This window comes from Salmo salar, chromosome 11 (assembly GCF_965601325.2).
Source record: "Salmo salar chromosome 11, fSalSal1, whole genome shotgun sequence".
Taxonomy (NCBI): Eukaryota; Metazoa; Chordata; class Actinopteri; order Salmoniformes; family Salmonidae; genus Salmo; species Salmo salar.
In genome coordinates this window covers 36,393,921-36,411,199 of record NC_138301.1, presented here as the reverse complement: position 1 = coordinate 36,411,199, position 17,279 = coordinate 36,393,921, and the positions used below count along the sequence as shown (strand labels likewise).

Here is a 17,279-nt window from a genome sequence, read left to right as displayed (position 1 = left end):
TGTTGAAAATCCAAGAACAAGGTGTGGAGACCAAACATTATTATTTGTATTATTATTATTTTATTAAGCTACAGTCTTGATTAGCAAATGTTCTTAGGCATATATTAATCAATGCCTAAATCCAACCCACTGCTGGAAGTGTGTGTGTGCTGTGCACTTTGCTGGCTCCTATGTACAAGGCCTCACAACACAACAAGATAAAGTGACGGAACAACTGGTCAGGGTCCACTGGAGATGGCTGGTCAAAGCTCAATGGACATCCTGCTTCTGCCTGTCTGTCTGTCTCTCTTTCAATCTGTCCTGCCTGCCTGTCTGTCTCTGAGGATGACCGTGAAGAGGGAGCACAGCATAATAAGTGATAGTGGAGACTGGAGAGAGAGAGTGGTGGGAGCTTTGTTAGGACATTCAGAGACATCTCCTGGGACAGCTAGATTACACAAACACTCCTACATGTCAGTGGGGAAATGAATTCCATTCCTTAGGCCTTAATGACATTTCTGACAGAAGACAGGATAGCCCTGTCACTGTGCTGGGCTTGGCATTGAACAGAAGATTTTACGGTCTGTGTGTCGGAACTCAGAACACAACAACAAAAATGTTTTTTTTTTTGTGTATTCATATTTCTTCAGTCAATCTTTATTGTCCCATAAGGGAATTTGGTATGCAGGCAGGATGACACACAATGACACTATTGTGTGTAGAATGTTGGGCTAGATAATGTTGTCAAAAACAGTGGAAATGGAACGCTGTTTGATAGAGAAACTCAACGGAAGAAGGAAGCAGTCTGGTTTCCAGAAGACACATACACACACACACACACAAGCCAATTTCAGCTACACAACACAGGATATGAAACATTGTGACCTTAGACTTTTTTTTCTTCCAAGAACGCAAAGCGAAATAAAAACAATGCTTTTAAAAACCTGCCACAGCTTCACCCTTTAGGGCTTGTGGTTTGACCTGTTCACTTTCTGTGTAAGGTAGCCAAGACAGTCATAATGCTTACTATGAACCATATGTAAAGTAATATTATGTCTTTAGAATGTCACCTGTCACACCACAGTGGATTACATGACTTGCTAAATTCAGCTCATGGCTCCTTATAACAGTTATAACAGCCATAATGACACTAGTATTACACGTAGTGATGATCTTGGGTCAGTTTTGCATTTTCCCCACTAATGGTTAAGGTTAGGATTGGGGGAGGGTAAACTGATCCTAGATCTGTACCTAGAGGAAACTTCACCCCAGAGCCTAATTTACACAAAAAGAATGGCTGCTGGATTTCCCAATGGAACTCAAAATAGACAGCTGATAAACTTCCTTTTTAACATGAATGATTCATATGTTTTTTACGGGGGTGTTAGCCGCATTCAATACCATCATTAAACAACAGCTTCCTTTAGCTACTGTAATGGATTTCATGTTCACCAGCTTACGTGCTGAAACACAGCATTAAAAAACCCATTTAAAGCCAGTGATAACATCGCACAGACTAGGGGTCGACTGATTATGATTTTTCAATGCCGATACCGATACCGATTATTGGAGGACCAAAAAAAGCCGATACCGATTAATCGGCCGATTTTTTGCATTTATTTGTAATAATGACAATTACAACAATACTGAATTAACACTTATTTTAACTTAATATAATACATCAATAAAATCAATTTAGCCTCAAATAAATAATGAAACATGTTCAATTTGGTTTAAATAATGCAAAAACAAAGTGTTGGAGAAGAAAGTAAAAGTGCAATATGTGCCATGTAAGAAAGCTAACGTTAAGTTCCTTGCTCAGAACATGAGAACATATTAAAGCTGGTGGTTCCTTTTAACATGAGTCTTCAATATTCCCAGATAAGAAGTTTTAGGTTGTAGTTATTAAAGGACTATTTCTCTCTATACACTTTGTATTTCATATACCTTTGACTACTGGATGTTCTTATAGGCACTTTAGTATTGCCAGTGTAACAATATAGCTTCCGTCCCTCTCCTTGCTCCTAACTGTGCTCGAACCAGGAACACATCGACAACAGCCACCCTCGAAGCAGCGTTACCCATGCAGAGCAAAGGGAACAACTACTCCAAGTCTCAGAGCGAGTGATGTTTGAAACGCTATTAGCGTGCACCCCGCTAACTAGCTTGCCATTTCACATCGGTTACACTAAAGTGCTGTTTGAATGAATGCTTACGAGCCTGCTGCTGCCTACCAGCGCTCAGTCAGACTGCTCTATCAAATCATAGACTTAATTATAATATAATAAACACACAGAAATATGAGCCTCAGGTCATTAATATGGTCGAATCCGGAAACTATCATCTCGAAAACAAAGCGTTTTTACTTTCAGTGAAATACGGAACCGTTAACCAGGCGTTAACCAGGCAAATTAGTTCGCACCGAGCCAGGCGGCCCAAACTGTTGCATATACCCTGACTCTGTGTGCAATGAACGCAAGAAACTTGACACAATTTCACCTGGTTAATATTGCCTGCTAACCTGGATTTCTTTTAGCTAAATATGCAGGTTTAAAAATATATACTTCTGTGTATTGATTTTAAGAAAGGCATTGATGTTTATGGTTAGGTACAGTCGTGCAACGATTGTGCTTTATTTGCAAATGCGCTTTTGTTAAATCATCGAAGTCGGCTGTCTTTCGTTAGGAAGAAATAGTCTTCACAGTTCGCAACGAGCCAGGTGGCCCAAACTGCTGCATATATCCTGACTCTGTTGCAAGAGAAGTGACACATTTTCCCTAGTTAAAAGAAATTCATGTTCACAGGCAATATTAACTAAATATGCAGGTTAAAAAAGATATACTTGTGTATTGATTTTAAGAAAGGCATTGATGTTTATGGTTAGGTACCCAACGTGTACCTAAGCGATTATATGCAATGCAGGACAGGCTAGATGAACTAGTAATATCATCAACCATGTGTAGTTAACTAGTGATTATGATTGATTGATTGTTTTTTATAAGATAAGTTTAATGCTAGCTAGCAACTTACCTTGGCTTCTTACTGCATTTGCGTAACAGGCAGGCTCCTCGTGGAGTGCAATGTAAAGCAGGTGGTTAGAGCGTTGGACTAGTTAACCGTAAGGTTGCAAGATTGAATCCCCGAGCTGATAAGGTAAAAATCTGTCGTTCTGCCCGTGAACAAGGCAGTTAACCCACCGTTCCTAGGCCGTCATTGAAAATAGGAATGTGTTCTTAACTGACTTGCCTAGTTAAACAAAGGTGTAAAAAAATACTAAAATAAAATAGGACAAATCGGCGACCAAAAATAGCGATTTCCGGTTGTTATGAAAACTTGAAATCGGACCTAATTAATCGGCCATTCCGATTAATCGGTCGACCTCTAGCACAAACACACACACACACACACCTTGCATACACCACGCACAACTGCACTCACACACACAGCAAGATGAAGCAGCATGCACCTTGACCTCCAATGATAAACACACACGCAGACAGGTTAAACACTGTCCCCTGATAACACACAGTATTTCTGACTGACCGGGACTACTGTATGTACAGAGTGGAACAGGTATTGTATTTTACCTTGAAAGAGAACCGTCTGGCATTGATGGTTTAATACTGCATGTACTTTGAACTTCTACCCATGCAGACCATTGTGTCTAACTAGAGGAAGGCCTTCTACTTATGACTCTGGTTCCTCTCAAGGTTTCTTCCTACCTAGGTAAATTGACCTTGCCAAGAGGCCTTGGCGTCCACCATTGGAGGGTACACGATACTGTGTTACATACTGTATATAATGGTTGGTGTGTGATGTTGGGTGGAAGGTAGCCTAGCGGTTAAGAGTGTTGGCCCAGTAACTGAAAGGTTGCTGGTTCAAATCCTGAGCTGACTAGGTGAAAAATCTGTTGATGTGCCCTTGAGCAATGTACCTAACTCTAATTGTTTGGGATAAGACTAAATGTATATATTTTTATATGACGTGTCCCTAAGTATTGACTACCTTATTTTACAGCCTGTTAGAGCAGGGGCGAAAATCTGATATCCACTTTGGAGGGGACAATTACATGACATTTTCTCAAGAGCAATTCCTGAGGGGGACACCAAAAGTAGTGCTGTAACACATAGCCTACATTGTAATATGGTAAATGTATATTGAGGAACCAAAGAAATAAGGTGTTTGCCGTACTCCTAACTACCGGTACCCAAAACTACACAACTAATCACAACAGCAATATCATTGCCTTTAACAAATCTTAGTTCAGTCACCAGTTTAAGTTGAGAGTGGGGGTATCCATGGCATTTTCCAATTATGTTCCTATTTTACAAGTCAAAAAAATTGAGAACCTTTCATAATGTTGCCAAACAAAGACTCAACAAACTTACCTGAGACTCCCTGTCTCTGCCAGTCTGTCCCTGCATATCTGTACCCAACTCTGCTGTCTGTGTGCCAGCTGTTGCCTGCTCTGCCTAATGACATCATTGTGAAACATTTCCATTAGAATTTCATTTCTTTCTTATGAACATTTTATCAACTAGTCTTTGAGATATTAGGCTACTAGGGTTCTTACTATGCGTTTTGGTGTATTGAAAAATACTCTGATGTCCGTCTTTTATTTTTCTGCCATTTTTCTACCTGGCTGGCTGGCTACACACACAGTGTGTAGGTTATTTACAGTAGGAGATGGGCTTCTATCATTTTCAATCATTCTATATGGGCTTCGATCTAAAAGGTAGCTAGCAAATGTGAAACGGATTAAAATGACAAGAGTTGACAGCTGTATGAGTTCCCCATTTACACAACATATGCTGCAACCTTTTGTAATTTTAATAGTTTGTTTCATATTGGCTGGCTTCCAACAATAGCTGAATTTGCAAAGCAGCGAGCACCAATTCAGTTTCAGTGGTGTTTGCTATAATCTTTGCTACCCAGGTTAAATAAAGGTGAAATAAAATAAATAAATAAATAAAAGTTCCCTTGCGACAATTTAGCTTTTGCAACGAGACCATTAAATATATTTAAGACAATGGTAGAAGAGAGTGTAGTTCTGTTCAGTTTGGACTTCAGTTTATCGCTAACCTTATCACAGGGACTTTGAAGCACTAACTTACATCATCTGCATGCTGATTCCATCTTTGACGACGCCACATAAATGGAATAGGTACTAGCTAGCTTAATAGTTAATATTTGCGCGCTAGCTCTGCATATTCAGCTAGTGTGTGTGTGCGCGATTGACTGGATGAACCTCACGGCAGTTACGTAGCAAGCTAAGGAACTGGCAGTGGATCAAACCATTGTGAGGCAAAGGGCGGGGGGGTCGTAATCTTTTGAAACTTAAAAACGCGCTATTAAGTGTCTATAATCAGCACAATTGCTTTCATTGCGTATTATTAATATTATTTAAATTACATAGTTATGTTTCAGTGATATATTGGGGGGGACAAATCATATTTTTCCCAGGATGGGGGGGTCGTGTCCCCCCCGTCCCCCCCGGGATTTCCGCCCCTGTGTTAGAGCCTGACTCAGGTCGGTAAGTTTACTCCACCCAGATACATAAAATAATGTACAAGATAAAGAAGATACCCATAAATCTTCTCTCAGACAATGGCTTCATCTTTCACTCTGAAGGAGTGTAATCAAGGTAATGAATGGACTTCACACCGTAAACAGAGTAGTGGATGGCTGAGAGACCACCACCGCACATAACAGATCCAATTATCACCGGGGAGATATAGGGAGGGGAGAGAAGACTACAGTATTGTGTTTTCTGTCAGTCACAGGTTGCATCCCAAAAGGCACCCTACTCCCTATATAGTACACTGATATTGACCCCTATGGGACCTTGTCAAAAGTATTGCACTATATAGGGAATATGGTGCCACTTGGGACACAGCCACACTGTTGTCACATTGTCAGAATGGATCACACCTTGATGTGATCAAATAGAGGTAGCTTCATAAACACTACTGGGTGTGACTGTGAACACACACACACACACACACACACACACACACACACACACACACACACACCTGTTTGTTCATCTAAGGCCAATATTCCATTCTGCTTCCTTTTAGGTGAATAACAGTGGAAAATCACGCCGATTGAACCAAATAACAGGAATGAGTTTAATATCTTTGGTAGTACATTACCAGACAGGAACCAGACAAAAACATACTCTGCTGAGGCAGTAAAACCAGAACGACAGACAGAAAATACAGTTACAATGTTCAGATTATTGGAAATATTTACCACTAAATGAATCACTTTTAATAACTCTTACCCAGCTACGTAATCAGATAATAATGCATATATTTCAACCTCATGGTCCCAAGCAACAACTGAATGACAATGTTCTACCGTTTTTGAAAACGATCCATTCTCAGAGAGTGGTAATGTGAATCCACACACACACACACACACACACACACACACACACATGGTCTATCCATGAGTCATCCTTCTGATATGTCATATTCCAACGTCATGCTGTCTTTTCATGCTGAGTAATTGTGTTGGAAGATAGGTAACAATGTTCGCATTAGAAAAGGTCATTGAATTCTTAATGAGAATGAATAATAGACAGATTATACAACCAATGTGACATGTTTGTACTTGCTTGGACCAAAACCCCACTAGTTGGTCTACCGTATGGGAATAAATAGGTTGTTTGCCTACAGACTGAGCTCAAGTCAAGTGTGGAAAATGCAGCAGTTTTAGAATTAGAACAAAGCCATTTTCTTTGTGTTGTGTGTTTTCTATTCAGTGTGCACGTTATCTAGGTTGTCTGGTAACATGTTAACTATCTCCACATGTGAAAAGATGTATTTTAGCCTACACAGCATGGCAGCAGAATGTGACTTCGAACACAACAAGGGGTTTCCTGAAAACAAGTGGAATCAGATTCTGACAGACAGACAGACAGACAGACAGACAGGCAGACATACAGCTGAAGTCGGAAGTTTACATTCACCTTAGCCAAATACATTTAAACTCAGTTTTTCACAATTCCTGACATTTAATCCTAGTAAAAATTCCCTGTCTTAGGTCAGTTAGGATCACCACTTTATTTTAACAATGTGAAATGTCAGAATAATAGTAGAGACAATTATTTATTTCAGATTTTATTTCTTTCATCACATTCCCAGTGGGTCAGAAGTTTACATACACTCAATTAGTATTTGGTAGCATTGCCTTTAAATTGTTTAACTTGGGTCAAACATTTCAGGTAGCCTTCCACAAGCTTCCCACAACACGTTGGGTGAATTTTGGCCCATTCCTCCTGACAGAGCTGGTGTAACTGAGTCAGGTTTGTAGGACTCCTTGCTCCCACACACTTTTTCAGTTCTGTTCACACATTTTCTATAGGTTTGAGGTCAGGGCTTTGTGATGGCCACTCCAATACCTTGACTTTGTTGTCCTTAAGCCATTTTGCCACAACTTTGGAAGTATGCTTGAGGTCATTGTCCATTTGGAAGACCCATTTGTGACCAAGCTTTAACTTCCTGACTGATGTCTTGAGATGTTGCTTCAATATATCCACATAATTTTCCTCCCTCATGATGCCATCTCTGGAAGACCAGAGGACATTTCTCCAAAAAGTACGATCTTTGTCCCCATGTGTAATTGCAAACCGTAGTCTGGCTTTTTTATGGCGGTTTTGGAGAAGTGGCTTCTTCCTTGCTGAGCGGCCTTTCAGGTTATGTTGATATAGGACTCGTTTTACAGTGGATATAGATACTTTTGTACCTGTTTCCTCCAGCATCTTCACAAGGTCCTTTGCTGTTGCTATGGAATTGATTTTCACTTTTCGCAACAAAGTACGTTCATCTCTAGGAGACAGACGCGTCCCCATCCTGAGTGGTATGATGGCTGCATGGTCCCATGGTGTTCATACTTGCGTACAATTGTTTGTACAGATGAACGTGGTACCTTTAGGCATTTGGAAATTGCTCCCAAGGATGAATCAGACTTGTGGAGGTCTGCAATGTTTTTTCTGAGGTCTTGGCTGATTTCTTTTGATTTTCCCATGATGTCAAGCAAAAAGGCACTGAGTTTGAAGGTAGGCCTTGAAGGTACACCTCCAATTGACTGAAATTATGTCAATTAGCCTATCAGAAGCTTCTAAAGCCATGACATCATTTTCTGGAATTTTCCAAGCTGTTTAAAGGCACAGTCAACTTAGTGTATGTAAACTTCTGAGCCACAGGAATTGTGATACAGTGAATTATAAGCGAAATAATATGTCTGTAAACAATTGTTGGAAAAATTACTTGTGTCATGCACAAAGTAGATGTCCTAACCGACTTGCTAAAACTATAGTTTGTTAACAAGAAATTTGTGGAGTGGTTGAAAAAGGAGTGTTAATGACTCCAACCTAAGTGTATGTAAACTACCGACTTCAACTGTACTTTACAGGCAGGCAGACAGATTATAAAGGCAGACAGATGGACAGACAGACCAATTGTATAATATAAATAGGGAAGGGAGCAACACTTCTGAAACAAGATAGGAAGATATCTTCATCAACTCACAACTGAGGTTACGTGCACATTGGGTGCTACCATGAAAGAACATTGGATAAAACTAGGCTAAAGGACAGCAAAGCAGCGGCAGCAGGTGGCTGGCAAGCTAGCTGAGAGCCCGTTGAGAACTTGACCAAAAGGAGGTGGACAGCTTGTGGTACTGCTATGTTCTCCATTGTATGTGGGAGTCTTTGTGGGAGTCTTTGTTAAGCCTGCGAGCAAATGCATATTAGTCAGGAACCCTATTCAGAGAATAGCACCATCTGGCAAATTAATGATAAAATCGCGCTGGCAAGCAAAACAATCCCAAGTTTGGAAAAAGGACCTGCTGCACTTGCTACTAGTTGCAGGTCGCCTACATGTTTTTCTCTCTCTAGGCTCAAGTAGATCGCTCGCTCCCGACCATACATGCACATTCCTGACAACACTGGAGGCACGGGCCAGAAAATACACAACACAACAATGATGTCGACTCGCTACTTGTAAGCTTGATTATGAAAGCGAGAGTGGATTGGAACTGATAGACCATTACGTCAAGCCAGAAATATTGCTTTATTATATTGTCGTTGTTTGTATAACAGATAGATCAATGTCATGTTTAGATAGGTTAATTAAAAGCATAACGTTATGATGAAACATGACCACTTATTGTGATATAACGGGGCGTCTCCTGCTTACCTGACTGGCTTTGTGAAATTGCTTCTTCAGCCCTGCCACGGACATCCTCAGTGGTGTATCGACTCACTTTTCAGAGAGACCTGACAGAATACGATCTAGATGGGGGAAACACAACAATATAATGGGGTCTATTCCGTGGTGCTCCCCTCGTTGCTTCCAGTCCGCTGGCGTTTCTCCGCTACAATGTTGCCGCTGCTTGCGTTGGAGGAGCGGTTTCCTGCATCGCAGAGATGTCGCGCGTTCTCAATCCTGATTGGTGGAAAGCGCTAAGTTTATGTAAATTTGATTGAGCGGTGGAAGCCCACGCTTAAAAACAGCACTCGACGGAAAGAGAAAGCGACAGTACCCTATTTGTGAGTCGTGATGTCGTTGATTTTCATAAGTATTGATTGACAAATAATTTATCTGGTATTGTATAGTTTCATGATTTATTACATACTTTCTGCCAAGGAAGTCCATGCTATTGGTAGGGCTACAGAAGGGAAAGGCCTATATCACCAACTCAAACTGCAGGTGCAACAAAAACATTGTATTTTGGCCATACTTATGTTTGTTATTTAGGTTGTTTTATTCGGGCCCTATTACAATGTCTAGGCCTAATTATGAAAGTATGTTCTGAAAGACTTTGCTGCCCCCTGCTGTAATGGAACAGAATGTGCAGCAAGTTACGGCCACTGGTCTGCTGGTTTGTTGTGTCAATTGGTTACAGTATGGGGAACCTTTTCGTGAGTAGTGTTCCTATAGCTACATCAGGCCAGAGCCGTGTATTTAGATAAATACATGGTTCTGCTTCAGGGTATAAAGCCTTTCATTATACATGTTCTACATTCATTCTAACTATGCTACGTGGGCAACACTTTACTCAGGAACCTTCTACAAGGCCTATATCTGTACAAAAATAATGACATAGCAGATTGTAGGCAGTTAGGTTATGAGAGTCACCCAGCAGTGCTTCCTGGAAGCCCTCAGAGTATTTACACTCATTAAAAATGCATTGTCTTCTATTAGCTCTCCTAGCGGCATACCCTGGGCTGTATTCATTAGGGTGTACCATAGCAAAACGTTTTGCAACAGTAAACGAAAACAAGTGTTTCTTATTGGACAAGTTTAGGTAGTCCCTCCCTGTTTCAGTCTGTTTTCTTCTGTTTGGTGCCTAATGTCTACATGCTGTTTGCTGATTCACATGGATCCTGACACATACATCCAAGGACAGTCAAGAGTGTTCACCAAACCATAGCATGCAGAAAGTACAAATAATGTATTTGAATGGGGATGGCAGTGGATCTACACTGTACTTAATATTAACTTTCAGAAAAAACTCAAGCGAGAATGTGTGGCTAGCAACATAACTTCCAGTACAACAATCCTAATGATTGAACTATACTTTACTATACTACTACACTACTATAATATACTACTATACTGTCTATACTTTACTACTATAATATACTATACCACTATACTATATTGTATATATTATACTACTATACTATACTACTATACTATACAGTCTATACTATACTAAACTATACTGTCTATACTATACTTACCTATACTACTATACTATATTGTCTATACCATACTGTCTATACTATACTATACTATACTATACTATACTATACTATACCGTCTATAACAGGGGTACTCAACTCTTACCCTACGAGGTCTGGAGCCTGCAGGTTCTGTTCTACCTGATAATTAATTGCACCCACCAGGTCTAAATCAGTCCCTGATTAAAGGGGAACAATGAAAAAAATGCAGTGGAACTGGCTTTCAGGTCCAGAGTTGAGTTTGAGGGGTCTATACTATACTATACTAAATTAAACTATAGTACTATAATATACAGTCTCTACTATACTACTATACTATACAGTCTATATTATACTAAATTAAACTATACTACTATACAGTCTATACTTTACTACACTACTATACTATACAGTCTATACTATACTATACTATACTATACTATACTATACTATACTATACTATACTATACTATAGTTTATTATTCTACTATACTATAATATACTATACTGGGGAAACATCTCAATGTATGTGTTATGCACAGATTTATTCTATAGCCTCTCTGGCATAATTGCTTAACCTTTTACTGCAGTGGGCTAAATCAGGGTCACACATAGTGTTTCTTGCTAGTCTTAAACAATTCTACTTTGAAACAAAAGTATACACCTCACACACATGGTTATGGGATAAAGAAAGAAGACACCTGTACCATGTCAGATATACAGTTGAAATGTGTTAAATGTTGAGTTTGCATCCCAATATTACACTTTATATACATTACAGACGACTGAAATATAACAAAACCGTTTGACATAGAAACACCAGATTTTCAGTGTTATTGATACCATTTCACCCATGTGACCACTAGGTCATTTGAATGCATGAAAGTGCTACAGCTAATCCGCAGTTGAAACAATAACAAAGCACTGTCCCACCTCTGTTTTGGTAAAAAGCTGAGGCATGGGCCTGGAGAAATGTAACCACTCTCAATTTCATAGACTGAGCTGTGGATACAAGGACTGACCATCCAGTATATCAAAATTATATTTGAACCATGTTTTGAGGCTGCACAGTGTTTGTTTACATTTACATTGTTTACAAACATTGGAATAAAACGTATAACTTATATTTGGGGTTCTAATGGGGCACGACAGATGAACTAAGCTCATGAGGCATTTATAAGTTATACTCTTCAAGAATCAATGGATATATATAATTCATTTAAAAGTAAAAAAATATATGTAGAAACTAAGGAGATATACAATATCAAATATGTGATTAGGAAGTCACTTTTACAAGAGTGTTTGATGGTGTTTCCTCCAACATTGGTCCTCTAGGGCAACAGTTGTCTCAAGAAAAACAAACCTGATACTTGGTATAATTCAATTGTGATTGATTGATTGATTGATTTGCTTCTGTTGGATTATAAATTATAAACTGTTATAAACTGTGTTCATTGTACACAATATGCACCACAAGGAGGCGCCATAGCCTTAGAACAAGATATCTCAAACCTCACAGACACAGCTCCTATTCACCACAAGGGGGACAGACTAAGAGCAGTTTTTACACTCCCATTCATTTCATGTGAAGTGAACATATACATTAAGTTGTTCATCATGTATTTGGATTAGAAATTGGTCTGCAGGTATACCCAGAAGAGCAGAGGTGGTCCATAGATGAGGCTGAGAAAATGATTTTCGCACACACGATGACTTCTCTGTCTCTGTAAAGCCTAGCTCGCCTGATGTTTAAGGTTACAGTATACCTGCAAACGTAGAGGTAATGCTGGTTGCTAACTACAGTACCAGTCAAAAGTTTGGAGACACCTACTCATTCAAGTTTTTTTTAATTTGACTATTTTCTACATTGTAGAATAATAGTGAAGACATCAAAACGATGTAATAACACATGTAATAACCAAAAAAGTGTTAAACAAATCAAAATATATTTGATACTTGAGATTCTTCAAAGTAGCCACCCTTTGCCTTGATGACAGCTTTACACACTCTTGGCATTCTCTCAACCAGTTTTATGAGATAGTCACCTGGAATGCATTTCAATTAACAGGTGCCAATCAGTTGTGCTGTGACAAGGTAGGGGTGAATACAGAAGGTAGCCCTATTTGGTAAAAGACCAATTCCATATTATGAAAAGAACAGCTCAAATAAGCAAAGAGAAATGACAGTCCATCATTACTTTAAGACATGAAGGTCAGTCAATCTGGAAAATGGCTAGATCCGGAAAATGTTAAGTTTCTTCAAGTGCAGTCACAAAAACCATCAAGCTCTATGATGAAACTGGCTCTCATGAGGACCCCACATGAAAGGAAGACCCAGAGTTACCTCTGCTGCAGAGGATACGTTTATTAGAGTTACCAGCTTCAGAAATTGCAGCCCAAATAAATGCTTCACATAGTTCAAGTAACAGACACATCTCAACATCGACTGTTCAGAGGAGACTGCGTGAATCAGGCCTTCATGGTTTAATTGCTGCAAAGAAACCACTACTAAAGGACACCAATAATAAGAAGAGACTTGCTTTGGCCAAGAAACATGAGCAATGGACATTAGACCGGTGGAAATCTGTCCTTTGTTCTGATGAGTCCAAATTTGAGATTTTTGGTTCCAACCGCCATGTCTTTGTGAGACGCAGAGTAGGTGAATGGATGATCTCTGCATGTGTGGTTCCCACTGTGAAGCATGGAGGAGGAGATGTGATAGTGTGGGGGTGTTTTGCTCGTGGCACTGTCTGTGATTTATTTAGAATTCAGGGAACACTTAACCAGCATGGCTACCACAGCATTCTGCAGCGATCGCCATCCCATCTGGTTTGCGCTTAGTGGGAGAGTATAATTTGTTTTTCAACAGGACAATGACCCAACACACCTCCAAGTAATGTAAGAGCTATTTGACCAAGAAGGAGAGTAATGTTGTGCTGCATCAGATGACCTGGCCTCCACAATCACCCGTGAATGTTTGGGATGAGTTGGACCGCAGAGTGAAGGAAAAGCAGCCAACAAGTATTCAATGTATGTGGGAACTCCTTCAAGAATGTTGGAAAAGCATTCCAGGTGAAGCTGGTTGAGAGAATGCCAAGAGTGTGTAAAGCTGTCATCAAGGCAAAGGGTGGCTACTTTGAAGAATCTCAAATATATTTTGATTTGTTTAACACTTTGTTGGTTACTACATGATTCCATATGTGTTATTTCATAGTTTTGATGTCTTCACTATTAATCTACAGTCGTGGCCAAAAGTTTTGAGAATGACACAAATATTAATTTTCACAGTTTGTATGATGGCAATTTGCATATTCTCCAGAATGTTATGAAGAGTGATCAGATGAATGCAATTAATTGCAAAGTCCCTCTTTGCCATGCAAATGAACTGAATCCCCAAAACACATTTCCACTGCATTTCAGCCCTGCCACAAAAGGACCAGCTGACATCATGTCAGTGATTCTCTCGTTAACACAGGTGTGACTGTTGACGAGGACAAGGCTGGAGATCACTCTGTCATACTGATTGAGTTCGAATAACAGACTGGAAGCTTCAAAAGGAGGGTGGTGCTTGGAATCATTGTTCTTCCTCTGTCAACCATGGTTAACTGCAAGGAAACACGTGCCGTCATCATTGCTTTGCACAAAAAGGGCTTCACAGGCAAGGATATTGCTGCCAGTAAGATTGCACCTAAATCAACCATTTATCGGATCATCAAAATCTTCAATGAGAGCGGTTCAATTGTTGTGAAGAAGGCTTCAGGGCACCCAAGAAAGTCCAGCAAGCGCCAGGACCGTCTCCTAAAGTTGTTTCAGCTGCGGAATCGGGGCACCACCAGTACAGAGCTTGCTCAGGAATGGCAGCAGGCAGGTGTGAGTGCATCTGCACGCACAGTGAGGCGAAGACTTTTGGAGGATGGCCTGGTGTCAAGAAGGGCAGCAAAGAAGCCACTTCTCTCCAGGAAAAACATCAGGGACAGACTGATATTCTGCAAAAGGTACAGGGATTGGACTGCTGAGGACTGGGGTACAGTCATTTTCTCTGATGAATCCCCTTTCTGATTGTTTGGGGCATCCGGAAAAAAGCTTGTCTGGAGAAGAGAAGGTGAGCGCTACCATCAGTCCTGTGTCATGCCAACAGTAAAGCATCCTGAGACCATTCATGTGTGGGGTTGCTTCTCAGCCAAGGGAGTGGGCTCACTCACAGCCATGAATAAAGAATGGTACCAACACAACTTTTCCCAACCATCCAGGAACAGTTTGGTGACGAACAATGCCTTTTCCAGCATAATGGAGCACCTTTCCATAAGGCAAAAGTGATAACTAAGTGGCTCGAGGAACAAAACATCGATATTTTGGGTCCATGGCCAGGAAACTCCCCAGACCTTAATCCCATTGAGAGCTTATGGTCAATCCTCAAGAGGCGGGTGGACAAACAAAAACCCACAAATTCTGACAAACTCCAAGCATTGATTTTGCAAGAATGGGCTGCCATCAGTCAGGATGTGGCCAAGAAGTTAATTGACAGCATGCCAGGGCGGATTGCAGAGGTCTTGAAAAAGAAGGGTCAACACTGCAAATATTGACTCTTTGCATCAACTTCATGTAATTGTCGTTAAAAGCCTTTGACATTTATGAAATGCTTGTAACTATACTTCAGTATTCCATAGTAACATCTGACAAAAATATCTAAAGACACTGAAGCAGCAAACTTTGTGGAAATGAATATTTGTGTCATTCTCAAAACTTTTGGCCATGACTGTACAACGCAGAAAATAGTTCAAATAAAGAAAAACCCTTGAATGAGTAGGTATGTACAAACTTTTGACGGGTACTGTATTTATGACCTTGACACAGTTAGAATTATGGTATGGGAGCTACATTAATTGTTAGCTTTATAATATATTCTCATCACATTTTATTATTTGTCAAATGGAGTCTAATAAAGCATGCAGAATAAGCTTCCTTTTTGGTGTGTGGCTTTAGTCTTTTTAAAAATGGTTCTTGTGATTTTTTGGGGTTTGTATTTCATTTATGATAAAGGTACTGTATGACAGATAACACTCTATGTAGATGGTATACCCTATTTATCAAATATCAGTGCTTGTTGATGTGTTATATATGCTGTATTGTAGGCTATATAAATAATTACTGGTTGAATTCTTTTAGAATTAGTTTGTTCACTCTTCCCTCTTACAAATTCACTATGTGACTCCAAATAATTCAGCTATCAAGTTTTTTAAGATGTCTGGCTCTGGGGTGAAGTTTCCCCTAGGTACAGATCTAGGATCAGCTTCCCCTCCCCCAGCCCTTACCCTAACCATAAGTGGGGAAAATGTAAGGGGCAACTTCACCCTACACCAGATGTCAGCAGGTGTTCCAGCAGAAAGGGCTGAGAGCTGATCTCATACATACTGTGAACTTCAGTGATTAAATAACTAATCAGTTGATTATGGTGTACAAAAGCAATGACAAAATTCACACTGTGTTCCTTCTATCTGTCTCCCAGTCCCACCTCATTTCTGTTTATCCCTTTCAATAAAACTAGGGGAGAAAAAAAACTCAATGTAAAGTAACAATGCAAAAGCCAAGTGGTTAAGCAGTTCATGCTGTCAGTGTGTACTGGTATGTGGCTGGTGGGCCTGTATCCTGAGGGTGGCAGTAGAATCCTAGAGGGATGATTAGACCCTCGTCACAGGGATGCTCTGGCACCTGGTTCCCATCTCCCTCCTACAGATGTTTCATCTCAAGTGCTACCTCTGCTGCTGATAACAACACTGTAGAACACTAAAGAGCACCGGCCAATAAGGAGGAATGTTATGGAGGCGCTGTTTAAGACCGTCCCTGAAAGAAAACAACAAGAAGCAGCTATTCACTGCTCTGAGTTGAACTGTTGGAAACAACATCTTAGGTTATGGTAAGTTCACACCAATTCGTAATTCCAATAGGAGATTCATTTCAACACAATAAAAGCACATGAGTAAAATACAACAAGGACAAAGTGAGTGTCACATGTCAATGGTAAACCCTTATATTGGAATAGCAGAGAATAGGCATCCATTTAAGCATGTAACAGCGGGGCATGGTTAGACTCCATCTTTCATACTGACTCTGTTTTAGTTAATGGTTTTTCTCTCTGGCAGCTCTGTGGCTGTTGTTCACAGAACACACAGAACTCTGCCCCTCCATGGCCACCAGTACTGCCCTGTCAACTCCCATGATACTAAACAGCCAGAGTCATAACAATGCCTGCGACCAGCGCTCACAGTTCTTCACATCCATACTGTACAACCACCGCCGGCTCGGTCAATTTATAATACATTTCACAGTTTCACACCGCTCGGCGTCAGCCCTTCATGTGGCATTAATGTTACTCTGTAAAAAGGCCATGTGACACGCGGGTTGAGCACCAACAATGGCCCGCGTCCCTCGCCAACCTGAGGGGAGAGGTTGAGGCGAGTCCGAGTGAGGTGAGAGGATGACCGTGGCGGCGACACAAACGTGGCTGGCAATTTGGTTTGTGGCTGACACCCGGCGCTCGGGAACAAACGATCTAAACGCTCAGCAGA

At 40.4% G+C, this 17,279-nt stretch overlaps 1 protein-coding gene across 2 annotated transcripts in view; it reads right to left on the bottom strand.

The window, feature by feature from the left end:
* Positions 1 to 9,386, bottom strand: part of LOC106562713 (endophilin-A3) — a 42,172-nt gene extending 32,786 nt beyond the window's left edge. Inside the window, exon 1 of one of the 2 annotated variants that reach the window (XM_014127703.3) lies at positions 9,186 to 9,386. In XM_014127703.3, coding sequence (XP_013983178.1) covers positions 9,186 to 9,230 — 45 coding nt within the window. In that variant the 5' untranslated portion in view covers positions 9,231 to 9,386. The remainder of the gene's footprint in view (positions 1 to 9,185) is intronic. The other variant, XM_014127701.3, reaches the window with a different exon arrangement.
* Between the last annotated feature and the right edge of the window lie 7,893 nt (positions 9,387 to 17,279).